General features: G+C 36.3%; 1 protein-coding gene across 4 annotated transcripts in view; it reads left to right on the top strand.

Moving 5' to 3' along the window:
* The window catches only part of LOC129282995 (TLC domain-containing protein fld-1-like), an 18,259-nt gene extending 5,241 nt beyond the window's left edge, over window positions 1-13,018 (top strand). For 2 of the 4 annotated variants that reach the window (XM_064113271.1, XM_064113279.1), the window contains 2 exons: window positions 723-805; window positions 1,383-2,517. In XM_064113271.1, coding sequence (XP_063969341.1) covers window positions 723-805; window positions 1,383-1,802 — 503 coding nt within the window. In that variant the 3' untranslated portion in view covers window positions 1,803-2,517. Of the gene's footprint in view, window positions 1-722; window positions 806-1,382; window positions 2,518-5,206; window positions 5,415-8,595; window positions 8,880-9,761; window positions 9,842-10,852; window positions 10,936-11,786 lie in introns of those variants that run through there. The other 2 variants (XM_064113285.1, XM_064113291.1) reach the window with 2 other exon arrangements.

The following is a 13,018-nucleotide window of genomic DNA, read 5'->3' as shown; positions in this document are numbered from 1 at the left end:
GCCCAATGTTGGTTGGACATATAATTACCCTCATAGAGCATTTTACCCATTATTTTTTAGAGTGTATAGTTTCGCAGCAATTACATCAAAGATGATGAATGTATCGAAGTATTCAATAATCTGAGGTCTGCTAGGATTTTCTAATTCTCTCATCCTTCTATTTTGTTTAAATCAACTTTGTAATCAGGGTGAATTGCCATTTAATTGTAAAATTATTGAGCTTCTTTTTTCTCTTCTTCCTTAGTATGTTTCTTCTCCTCCTGCATCTCCTTCTTCTTCTTCTTCTTCTCCTCCTCCTTTTTCTTCTTCTTCTTCTTCTTCCTCTTCTTCTTCTTTTTTTTCCTTCTTCTTCAATCTTCTTTTTTTTTTCTTCTTCTTCTTTTCTTCTTCTTCTTCTTCCTCTTCCAATCTTTGAGGGCCCCTTTAATAGTTGTCAGAAAATGATTGCCCCTCCTGACGATTTTTCCAGAAAAGGAAAAAAAAATAGGGTTTCTTGCCAGAGTTTTTCAATGTGTTTAGTGTCAATGTCATAATTTTGTTTTCCAGACTTTTTTTAATGACAAATCTTTCATGGAACAGGTCCCCCACTCCCTCTTATGCACACATCCCCCGCCTAACAAAACCTCCTCTCCCTACCCCTTCCCCCTGCTACTTCCCTCACACACTGACTCACTTTTTCATTATTTTTCTCTTTTTTTTTAAATAATTCTATATAATTTCAGGTTACACAATCTATGATACAGTAGATCTGTTGCAGAACGAATCGATATGGAAAGTCCTTGGTCTTGTTATTCATCACATAGCTGTAAGTCAATCTCCATCCCTGTCTATGAGAGAAACATATTTAAAAGAGATGTTCAACTTTGTTTGTTTTTTAGAACAAAGACGATTAAAACCCTTGAAAGGAGAACATTATGATCTTTTTTTAATTTTGACGTCATGTAGCTCTCCACGTTGTCTTGTAGGCATGATTATGAATCGCATAATATAGGCACTTTCAAGTTCAGTTTCACTTTGTTCTACAGTCATGGGAAACGAGAAAGGTCAAATCTGCTTATGTTGTTTCTTTATCTTTACTGTTTTTTCCATTTGCTTTAAAGTGGAAGAACAACACTTTAATTATAGTGCCAAATGGGCTGACAAAGTGAACCTGTTCTAAAATTGAGTCACAGCTGGCTATCATAATTATGTCAAACAAAACTTTAAACCCGAGACCAAAATACGGGCCAGAGTGTGCAGTTTTGTCATAAAAAGGCAGAAATATACGATAAGCAATGCACATTATTTTGTATGTTTACTACAAACATCCAAAGCCATTTAGAGGAGGATATAATGACCCAATGAGTTTTTAATTGTTTTTCATCTCAACTATTCCTCGACAGGTTTTCGGATGTTTTATCTTTTGCTATCAAACCGGGCGATTCTATAATCTTTGTATATTTGCCATGATGGTCGTCGATTGCTCTAGCATTTTTCTACATCTCCGCATGCTCCTCATCATGCATGGTTTCGATAAGGACCATCCCATCCGAACCATCAGCACATTCACCAACGTCGTATCTTTCGCCGGCCGTCTCGTAATGATCGTCTACATCCTCGTCAATGTCCTATTCGAACCGGAACTCCCCGGCATCTTTAGGTTCGCGTCATCTCTGTTAATCTCCAGTCTACTCGTTATTAATCTAATACTCTTCAAACGACTCATTGTTAGCGATTTAACTTCAAAGAAAATACAATTACCGTCACAGTCAGCGTCACCATCATCGTGTAATAATAACGTAGACATTTTCGATACATCGTGAAAGGAAATAGTGATTTCGATTTATTTCTAAGGTGGGTCGGAACTTCTGTGACTCTTTTAGTTGGTTACAACACTATTATGTCATGCAATTCACTGACTTCCACTAAATTTTCTTCTTAAAGAAAGGTATAATAAAAGGCAAGCATATTGATAGGATAAATGAAGCTTAATCTGTGATCATCCAGATCAAGTCATATTCCAATCTATAAAATCCTGGGGCAATCGAGCCTTTCCTCATTTGTAATGTGCCTTTACTTGTAATTCTCTTTACTTTTTTGTTTTTGCTCCCTTCTACGCGCCTTTAGTATTTAATCAAAATGGAAAAGACGCTATATAAATCCTGTATTATTATGTATTTATTATTATTATTATTGATATTTGCCTATACGCAGTGATAAGTAACATAAGAAAGTAAAATGTTTGACATAGAATGTTTGGAATTCCGACTGCCTCTATGGGTCATCAATGCTCTCACCTTCTCTGCTTGGATTATGTTCTTCCGACAGTTCTGGTGAACATGTTTAAGAAAGGCAAAACGGGTTGATATTTCATTAATTGATCATCTTTTTTTTGGCCTAGCTCGTATATACCAGGTATATAATTGATACATATTTTTTATTGATTTATAGTATGTAAATTTTAGATCTTATTGGGATTTCTGCAATGGATTGATATAGTATTGAGAATAAATCCACCGGTGGGTATAAGCAGTATCTAAAATTAGCCGTATGGCAGTTTTATGGAGAGCAAGGGATGGTGGAGATAGAAGATAAAAGAAGGGAGTGTGTGTTAGAGAGGGAGACAGAGAGAGGGGATGGGTGCACGGATCAGACCATGTTTCTTCGAAGCGGGGTATGGGCAGTTCCCCAGGTGGATTAATAGTTGTACAGGTGTTGGTGATAATTAATTAAATTTGCACTGGCAAGAGCTGTTCTTACAGAAAATCTGCACAAAACAAACTATAACCCTGAACGGTTACACTTCGTAATTCCGAAGGTTCGTAATTCCGAAACACGTAAATTGCCTATACCTCGATGTTCGTTAGTCCGAAAACGTAAAAGTGTTCGTTAATCCGAACATTTGTGGGCGTTATTCCGAAGGTTCGATCATCCGAAAACGAAATAAGGTTCGTTGTTCCGAAGGTTCGTTAGTCCGAAAACGAAATGATTAACGAACCTCATTTCGTTTTCGGACTAACGAACCTTCGGAATATCCGAACATTCGGAATAACGAAGCTTCGGAATTAAGAATGTATGCGACCCTGAACCAAAACCTTAACTCTATACAATGTATATCTTCTGGGAAATTAAACAAGCAAATTATTCAAAAAAATGAAAGCAAGTGCCATGGCCAGTACTAAATCCAAAACTTGGAATTAATAAAGCTTTTACTACCGGTACTGAGTCGTCACATCTCAAAAATAAACTTTAGCACACATACCTCTGCCAATTAGATTTTTTATATGACAAAAGGGATAACCATTGATCACAATTATGAACAATAACTGAATCATGTTTTTTAGTGTAAAACGTCCCGCTGGTCAGGGTGAGCATTGTGTGCGCCTCTAGGGACCCGTTTCACTAAGAGATACAACTATTGTAACTTTGCCCATTATGACAACTATCATGATAACATGGCTCAAAAGTTAGTGAACCCCACCAGAAAAAAGTGCATTTTTAAAATGTTCAAGTTATAGATATTCAATTGTGAAGTCGGGTGAATTTATTTCTCTGGGCTCTCCGAAAATTGCACAACTGTATTATGCATCTCATGTATGAATTAAAGCAAAGATTTGTGGACAACTTCCAATTGGAGAGCAAATATCAACTGCATTCTGTAAGGACAGAATACAATGTAAAATTGTTATATCTTCAACCGTGAAAGAAAAATTGGAAAAAAAAGTCGACTTAGGGCGCTTTTCGAAACCCCATGGTCGTGCCTGGTATCCAATCGTCAATTGAATCAAGTGCCCCCGCCCCCGGGCTTTTTAGTCATAGAACCATAATTTTACAATAGTAATTTCATATTGACCGAGGACAATATCACATTCATTGTATGACCTGTGGTTTAGTTTGCAGACGGGGATCAATGGGGAGAAAATAATAAGAGACATAGTTTTGCATGCGTGAAAAGGTTTATTGTTTGGTCTATAGCAGCCATTCTCAATTACTTTTTTTGAAGCGCCACATTTCATGTTGAGAATCTGTAATGCTCCACTGTCCATTGCGCAAACCAGCAATGTATCAGCCCCTGGTGGGGGTCGAGGGGGCAGAGCCCCCAGACGTTTTGGAATATGAGGCCTTAAATTGCCCAGAGGGGCTCTAATTAATATCAACAGAAGAAATACAAATGCCAACAAACTACACAATATCAATATTAAAAGAAAAATGACCAGTGACTTTTTCACAACATACCAATGATACCACTAGTTCAGACTGTTCTGCCCCAGATATATTGGCTGAAGCAAGTGGCGTAATGAGTAAAAAAAATGAGGGGGTTAGATATGGCAGCTGAAGCAAAAATATTGAACTTTGCAATACAAATATCTATATTTTGACATAATATTAAGAAAATAATACAATATTCCACTCTTTCCCTTTCCTTTTCTTTCCCTTTCTCCTTTTTTTCCTTGGCCATGAAACACTTGGGCCCCCCAATCGCCACCCCCATCTGTACGCCAGTGGTTGAAGCTACGTTCCCCGATTTTGCAAGGGCTGAAAATTAGGCGTTGCACTGCACTAACGCCCAAACTGCCCCTCTCTCTCTATAACTCACGTGCAGTATCATTCATTCAGTTCATGTTAAGCAAGAGTGCATGCAGGCAATCACGGCAGACAATGCATCTGAGCATACATTTATTTCACTTTTACAACATCGGATTTTAATCCCGGGATTTTAATCGGCTTCGGAAACAAAGTTTCTGCTTGTTATGTCCCAAATTCATAATCTTTTATGATCAGGATGTTCTTTGAATATCATATCATTTGATGTTTAACTCTTAACCAAAACGTATACTCTGGAAATGCAAAATTTCTCGCCGTTGAAATAGAAATCCTACAAACGGGGTTTTCAAATCACTTGTGCGGCACAAAAACTTTGTACAGCGTAGAATAAATAAAAAGGAGAACACCATCGATCCTCAATAATAGGGGTTATCGAGTGCTAAATTGGACAAAATTTGAGGAAATCAATTAGCAATTAAGTGTCAAGTAAAGAGTTTTTGTTTTCTCTTTGTATTAAAATGATCACCAAAACCTTATTGCCAGGTTACTGGTAGATAAATTTTTCTCCCTTATTTTTCCTTTATTTTTTATACCGGCTCCCAAGCGCCACTCCGCAAGGCTCGGTGCGCCACAAGTGGCGCGCGCGCCACCTATTGAGAACCCCTGGTCTATAGGCTAGGACGTCCAGTAAAAGACTTTGATGCCCAGTGCATCAAGCTCACTATAGGGAACTTCGATAGAGACGGATCGTGATAATCATGATTATAAGAGGCTTTAAATTTTGAAAAGTTATGATATTTCTGCTCTAGATCGCCTTAAGTTCATTGCTGCAGTATCTGCTGTTCCCCAGTTGTTATATGATCACGGTTCTACGTTCGTCCAAGGCCAAGGTAAGTCGCGTTTTACATGTTTTTAGCTGGGCTGTTTGTATACGGCACTTGACCTTAATAATGAAAATATGATTTTGATATGCCTATATTTAGACTCTTCTTTATAATACAAAATTATCACTTATCAGTGAAATGTTTCCCCGATGAGGACTCTACGTTTATGAGTGGTACTTTCCGGAGAGAGAGTGTGTTCATTTTAGTTAATGAGTTGTGTCTTTAAAGGTCAAGTCCACCCCAGAAAAATGTTGATTTGAATACATAGAGAAAAATCAAACTAACAAAACGCTGAAAATTTCATCAAAATCGGATGTAAAATAAGAAAGTTATGACACTTTAAAGTTTTGCTTATTTTTCACAAAACAGTGATATGCACAACTCAAATGAGAAAATCGATGATGTCCCTCACTCACTATTTCTTTTGTTTTTTATTGTTTGAATAATACAATATTAATTTTTTTTATAGATATGACAATAAGGACCAACTTGACTGAATCATATATTAAACAATGCTCATTCCACATGTTGAGAGAGGAATTAATCGTTGTTTTACTTGACAATGAGGAGAAAAATTGAATATTCCGTATTTCATATAATAAAATACAAAACAAATAGTGAGTGGATGACGTCATCGACTCCTCATTTGCATACACACCAGGATGTGCATATAACTGTTTTGTGAAATTAAGCGAAACTTTAAAATGTCATATCTTTCTTATTTTACATCCGATTTTGATGAAATTTTCAGTGTTATGTTTGTTGGATTCTTGTCATTTTATTCAAATCAGCTTTTTGTTGGGGTGGACTTCTCCTTTAATAAACCAGTCCTCGAGGAGAATACGAGATTTCATTATAATATGGGGCACATGCAGAAAGTACTTTGATCACCAAAGATCGACCACACCCTCTTTTCTCATTACAGATCCGCACAATAGCGCAAGGGTATATACTCAGTGAAAAACTTGGGCAACCCCCTAAAAAAAAGTAAATAAAAATAATTATTATTACGCAATAAAGTGCACATAATTATATAAGTAAGTAAAATTGCGGACCAGCTTATTATTGTTAAACTGAAGGAATATAACGATACATTATCTTTCAAACCGACAATAGACAGCTAGAACCCAAAATTTATCATTTTCTACCTTTTCGTGCATGAAAAAGTATTACCCTCCATTCGTGAATAAATACCCCCCCCCCCCCGAAACTATAACTTTCGGTGGTATATTCAGGAATTATATATGCCGCGACCGTATGTTGGACACGTACAGCCGGAGTAAGTTTCGGTGCAATGGAAAGGTTACGAACTTGACTGGGTCATATTTTTCTTCTCAAATGACATCGGCCAACGAGCGCATGCACGAAGAGGGTCAGAATGCCTCACGATTGACTATCCTGAATCTTCACTTGAGTTTACTTTACAGTCTAGCCTAGATTTAATGGGATCAAAATTATTTCAAGTTTTGTTCTATAGGATTTGCAAAAAATATATGATTACCATCATTGAACACCTTTGTATGTAATTGTAATATACTACGATAGATTCATTAAAGGTCAAGTCCACTCCAGGAAAATGCTGACTTGAATAAATAGAGAAAAATCAAACTAGCTTAGTGCTGAAAATTTCATCAAAATCGGATGTAAAATAAGAAAGTTATGACATTTTAAAGTTTCGCTTATATTCACAAAACAGTGATATGCACAACTTGGTGACTCAGTCGATGATGTCCATCACTCACTATTTCTTTTGTTTTTTATTGTTTGAATTCTACAATATTTCATTTTTTTTAATAGATTTGACAATAAGAACCAACTTGACTGAACTATATAGAATTAAACAATGCTAATTCCACATGTTCAGGTAGGAACTAATTGTTGTATCACTTGACAATGAGGAGAAAATTATAATATTTCATATTTCATATAATAAAATACAAAAGAAATAGTGAGTGGATGACGTCATCAGTTTTCTTATTTGCATACCAACCAGGATGTGCATAACTGTTTTGTGAAATTAAGCGAAACTTTAAAATGTCATAACTTTCTTATTTTACATCCGATTTTGATGAAATTTTCAGTGTTATGCTTGTTGGAGTTTTCTCTTTTTATTCAAATCAACTTTTTGTTGGAGTGGACTTGTCCTTTAATAACTGGCCTATATTTGTAGATTAATTGGAAGCGATTTGTAGATTGTGGAAGCGCCGTGGTGTAGCGGTTCTGACTCTCGCCTTGTAATCAGAGGGTCGTTTGTTCGAATCCCACCATGGTCTAGCGTTCTTTGGCAAGGCGTCAATCCACACTTTGCCATTCTCACCCAGGTGCTAATTGGGTACCGGTATATAGGAAACAACCGTCATTGTGGTTGGTTTAGCAAGTTTGCCCCTAACAGGCTGCTTGAAATGCTATGAATCCAGTGACCGGGTACTAATAATTGTGAAGCGCTTTGAACAGTCGTAGATTGATAAAGGGCTATATAAATGCCAATTATTATTATTATTATTATTAATCTCAATTATTGAGAACTAATTCTAAAAAATGAAACGCATTTCGGTATAATAATGGCTCTTATATAATAGATATGCTGTGAGCCTTTATACTTGAACTTCTCATGAGTAATCAATGTGGGATATCCTTTCAAAAATGGCGGCGCGCCACAGGGGGCGACCCCCCCCCCCCCCCTTTGATAAGGTAGTGAGAAAAAAGACGGGGAAGGAAAAAACTGAAGGGGAGAAAGGGAAAGAAAGACAAGTATAGATCTGAGAGGTATTAAAGCAGTGATGTCGTATGATAATATCTATATTAACTTTGCCCCCGCCCCCTATCAAAACATCCTGGCAATAGCAATATGACTCAGTATATAAGAATGAGAGCTCCTTTATTATAAAATAAGAAGAAATCAAAACATTTAAAAATTCGATGCGTGAATGATCGCCTCTCTCATAATTATTCCACGTACTTTTATGCCCAAACTACAAATATGAACCATTTGATTATCATAGTCTTGCATATTAAAAGAAGCCGAAGCTGAGGGCAATTCTTAATATTTCTGAATTTGTTCTTACCATGAATCGTATTATTTGGTCATTGTGACTATAGAATGACCCAAATATTAGTAGCACCCTGTACCTTTCCTCCAGTCATATTTGACTAATTTGTCTGAACCTTGTGTTAATCTTTTCTCAAGATATTGGGAGATGAGCCTTTAACGTCATCCTGAGTGAGTCTATATTACGACGTCATCATTCTTTCACGACGAAGTGCTAAATATCGTGACATCATCATGATGTCGTCGGCTACGGTTTTAGCCATTTCCACAAGTTCGGCGCTGGGATTTTCCCTTCTAAACGCCCTGCTCAGGTTGTCGCCCCCACCAATGCGTCACGTGGTCGTATCGAAGCGGCATAAATGGAGAAATGAAGTAGGGTCGTTGGTTCATTCAGTTATCGTCGGTCTAGGATCGCTATATTGGTAAATAAATTTATCACCTGGGGCCCGTAACCATGGTAACACGAAGGTTAGCAGCAATCAACGTAAAAGAATATCTTTACGATTGATTGAATTGACAAGAAAAATAATGTACAATCAATCATAAAAATCAAGTGTACGCCGAAACGATCAATCGCTAACATTTGTGTTGTGGGCTTAGGACAAAATATAGGCTAATCATTTTATATTCACATCGTCTGCCAGCGTTGGTCAAATTTGACTCGAAATGGAACCATGGGGTGTCACCTGTATTCCGAGTTGGATGACTCACTTTGACTCGGAACGCAATTGACTCCGAGGCCATTCTGAGTCACATTTGGCGCTGCAAAAATAATACTGTATCTTTATTGCTTATTGTCGCAGTCACATTTCCCCTACGGCGGCCGTACGGCGAGTCGAAAACAACCATTTTAACATTTTTTGTACTAGCTACATACAAGTGGTTTCTATAAAAATGAATAAAACGGCTGTTTTCGACTCGCTGTACAGCCGCCTTAGAGAAAATGTGACTGCAGCATTAATAAGTTTGTAGTTTTACCAGATTATTGTAGCATTGTTTGAAGATTGTTTACCCCATGACCTACAACACTAGAATGATGATGTATTTTCGTTGTTGGAAATGAAAATAAAATACATGAAATAAACTGAAAATGCATGGATTTATAGAGCTCGTGAGAGTAATCAGTTACCATCATAGAATATAAATCGTCGCAGTAAAATAATGTATCCACATCATCTTTCACAACACTATTTTATTATTTGTCGTTTAATCAAATTTAAATCTTACAATATTGAAGACCATGAAATCGACAAATCTATAAACATCATAATATTTCACTCTTTAATTCTTCTTTTTCAATAAAGTTTAACGTTATCACTCTTGAGTGAGGAGAACGTCAACTCTTATTTCGCAGATATAGAAATATTTGGCGCCTTATCAGTAGGTGAGTGGCAAAATGTATCTTGTTAACTCTTATCCACTGGTCCTCTTCACGTCATACCTTCCAAACTGATTGTAAAAATTAAAATCTGCCTATTGCTTTACCTTAATGCTTAACGCATAACAGATTGTACCGTTTTCATTGTGTGTTTTTGATTGTTTTTTTTTTTTCGCTCAAAATTTTAAACATTACTGGCAGCAGCTACACGGTAAAAAATATTGGGTAAAATTTTAACCAGCACGAGGTTAATTATGTCATGTATGTGTCCAACCAATATGGGGCAGTATTTTACCCAATGCGGGAAGCATATTGTCCAGTAAGGTTAAAAAATAAGCAGCAATTACTTTAGAATTTTCATCACACTGGATAAAAAATGCCTAATGTTGGTTGGACACAAAACTACCCTCAAGGAGCATTTATACCCATTATTTTTTAGAGTGTATAGTTTCGCAACAATTATATAAAAAATGATGAATGTATCGAAGTATTCAATGATATGAGGTCTGCTAGGCTTATCTAACCCTCTCTTCCTTTCATTTTGTTCAAATCAACTAGGGTGAATTGCCATTTAATTGTAAAATTATTGAGCTTCCTTTTTTCTCTTCCTCCTTAGTATGTTTCTTCTCCTCCTGCATCTCCTTCTGCTTCTTCTTCTCCTCCTCCTTCTTTCTTCTTCTTCATCATCATCATCTTCTTCTTTATCCTCTTCTTCGAGTGCCCCTTTTTTAGTTGTCAGACAATGATTGCCCCTCCTGACGAGTTTTTCCAGAAAAGGGGAAAAAATGATTTTTTTCTGCTAAAGTTTTACAATGAGTTAAGTGTCAATGGCATAATTTTGTTTTACAAATCTTTCATGCAACCGTGAGGTCCTCCCTTCCCTCTTATGCACACATCCCCGTCTAACAAAACCTCCTCTCCCTACTACTTCCCCCCTTCTACTTCCCTCACACACTCACCTTTTTTCATTATTATTGGTTTTGTTTTTGTTTTTTTAATAATTTTATATAATTTTAGGTTACACAATCTATGATATTGTAGATCTGTTGCAGAACGAATCGATATGGAAAGTCCTTGGTCTTTTTATTCATCACATAGCTGTAAGTCTAGCTCCACCCCTGGCTATGAGAGAAACATAATTATTTAAAGAAGATGTTCAACTTTGTTTTATTTTAGAACGAAGACGATTAAAACCCTTGAAAGGAGAACATTATGATCTGTTTAATTTTAAGTTTTGACGTCATGCAGCTCTCCACATTGTCATGTACACATGTAGGCATGGTATGAATCGCGTAATATATATATATGCACTTTTTCAAGTCTAGTTTCACTTTGTGCTAAAGTTATGGGAAACGAGAAAGGTCAAATCTGCTTATATTGTTTCTTTACCTTTACTGTTTTTTCCATTTGCTTTAAAGTGGAAGAACAACATTTTAATCATAGTGCCAAATTAGCTGACAAAGTGAACCTGTCCTAAAATTGAGTCACAATTGGCTATCATAATTATGTCAAACAAAACTTTAAACCCGATACCAAAATACGGGCCAGAGTGTGCAATTTTGTCATAAAAACATCGCAGAACAAAGACCCAAAAAAATCTCTCATTCAAAGGTGAATTCCGTATTGGATTTAAACCCTAAAGAAACACACCTTCATTATTTTTTTCTGGTCTTGTTTCCTTGATTTTGTACTTTAATCATGCAATAATTATTGTAAATATTGTGATTTTCTTGAATTTTTTTAATAAAAACAGAATTATATAAAAAAAATTGTCATAAAAAGGCGGAAATATGCGATAAGCAATGCACGTCATTTCGGTAGAAATATAGACTTATCTGAGCAATTAAAGTTTTTTATCATTACTACAAACGTCCAAAGTCATTTAGTGGAGGATATTTATAATGACCCAATGAGTTCTTAATTGTTTTTCATCTCAATTATTCCTCGACAGGTTTGCGGATGTTTTATCTTATGCTACCAAACGGGACGATTCTATCATCTTTGTATATTTGCCATGATGGTCGATTGCTCTAGCATTTTTCTACATCTCCGCATGCTCCTCATCATGCATGGTTTCGATAAGGACCATCCCATCCGAACCATCAACACATTCACCAACGTCGTATCTTTCGCTGTCTTCCGTCTCGTAATCATCGTCTACATCCTCGTCAATGTCCTATTCGAACCGGAACTCCCCGGCATCTTTAGGTTCGCGTCATCTCTGTTAATCTCCAGTCTACTCGTTATTAATCTAGTACTCTTCAAACGACTCATTGTTAGCGATTTAACTTCAAAGAAAATACAATTACCGTCACAGTCAGCGTCACCATCGTCGTGTAATAATAACGTAGACATTTTGGATACATCGTGAAAGGAAATAGTGATTTCGATTTATTTCTAAGGTGCGTCGCAACTTCTGTGACTCTTTTAGTTGGTATACAACACTATTATGTCATGCAATTCACTGACCTCCACTGAATTTTCTTCTTAAAGAAAAATATAATAAAAGGCAAGCATATTGATAGGATAAATGAAGCTTAATCTGCGATCATCCAGATCAAGTCATATTCCAATCTATAAAATCCTGGGGCAATCGAGCCTTTGCTCATCATGCCGGAATTTACTACCACAGGAGCTGAAGAACTCAAACTCTGCAATATTGGATTTTGTTCACTTGCAGGTATAGGTTTGAAGACAGGCATGTTTCCTCATTTGTAATGTGCCTTTACTTGTAATTCTCTTTACTTTTTTGCTTTTGCTCCCTTCTACGCGCCTTTAGTATTTATTCAAAATGGAAAAGACGCTATATAAATCCTATGTATTATTATGTATTTATTATTATTATTGATATTTGCCTATACGCAGTGATAAGTAACATAAGAAAGTAAAATGTTTGACATAGAATGTTTGGAATTCCGACTGCCTCCATGGGTCATCAATGCTCTCACCTTCTCTGCTTGGATTATGTTCTTCCGACAGTTCTGGTGAACATGTTTAAGAAAGGCAAAACGTGTTGATATTTCATTAATTGATCATCTTTTTTTGGCCTAGCTTGTATACCAGGTATATAATTGATACATATTTTTTATTGATATATAGTATGTAAATTTTAGATCTTATTGGGATTTCTGCAATGGATTGATATAGTATTGAGAATAAATCCACCGGTGGGTATAAGCAGTA

The sequence above is a fragment of the Lytechinus pictus genome, chromosome 2 (genome assembly GCF_037042905.1).
Source record: "Lytechinus pictus isolate F3 Inbred chromosome 2, Lp3.0, whole genome shotgun sequence".
NCBI lineage: Eukaryota > Metazoa > Echinodermata > Echinoidea > Temnopleuroida > Toxopneustidae > Lytechinus > Lytechinus pictus.
This window is presented reverse-complemented; position numbering and strand designations above follow the sequence as displayed.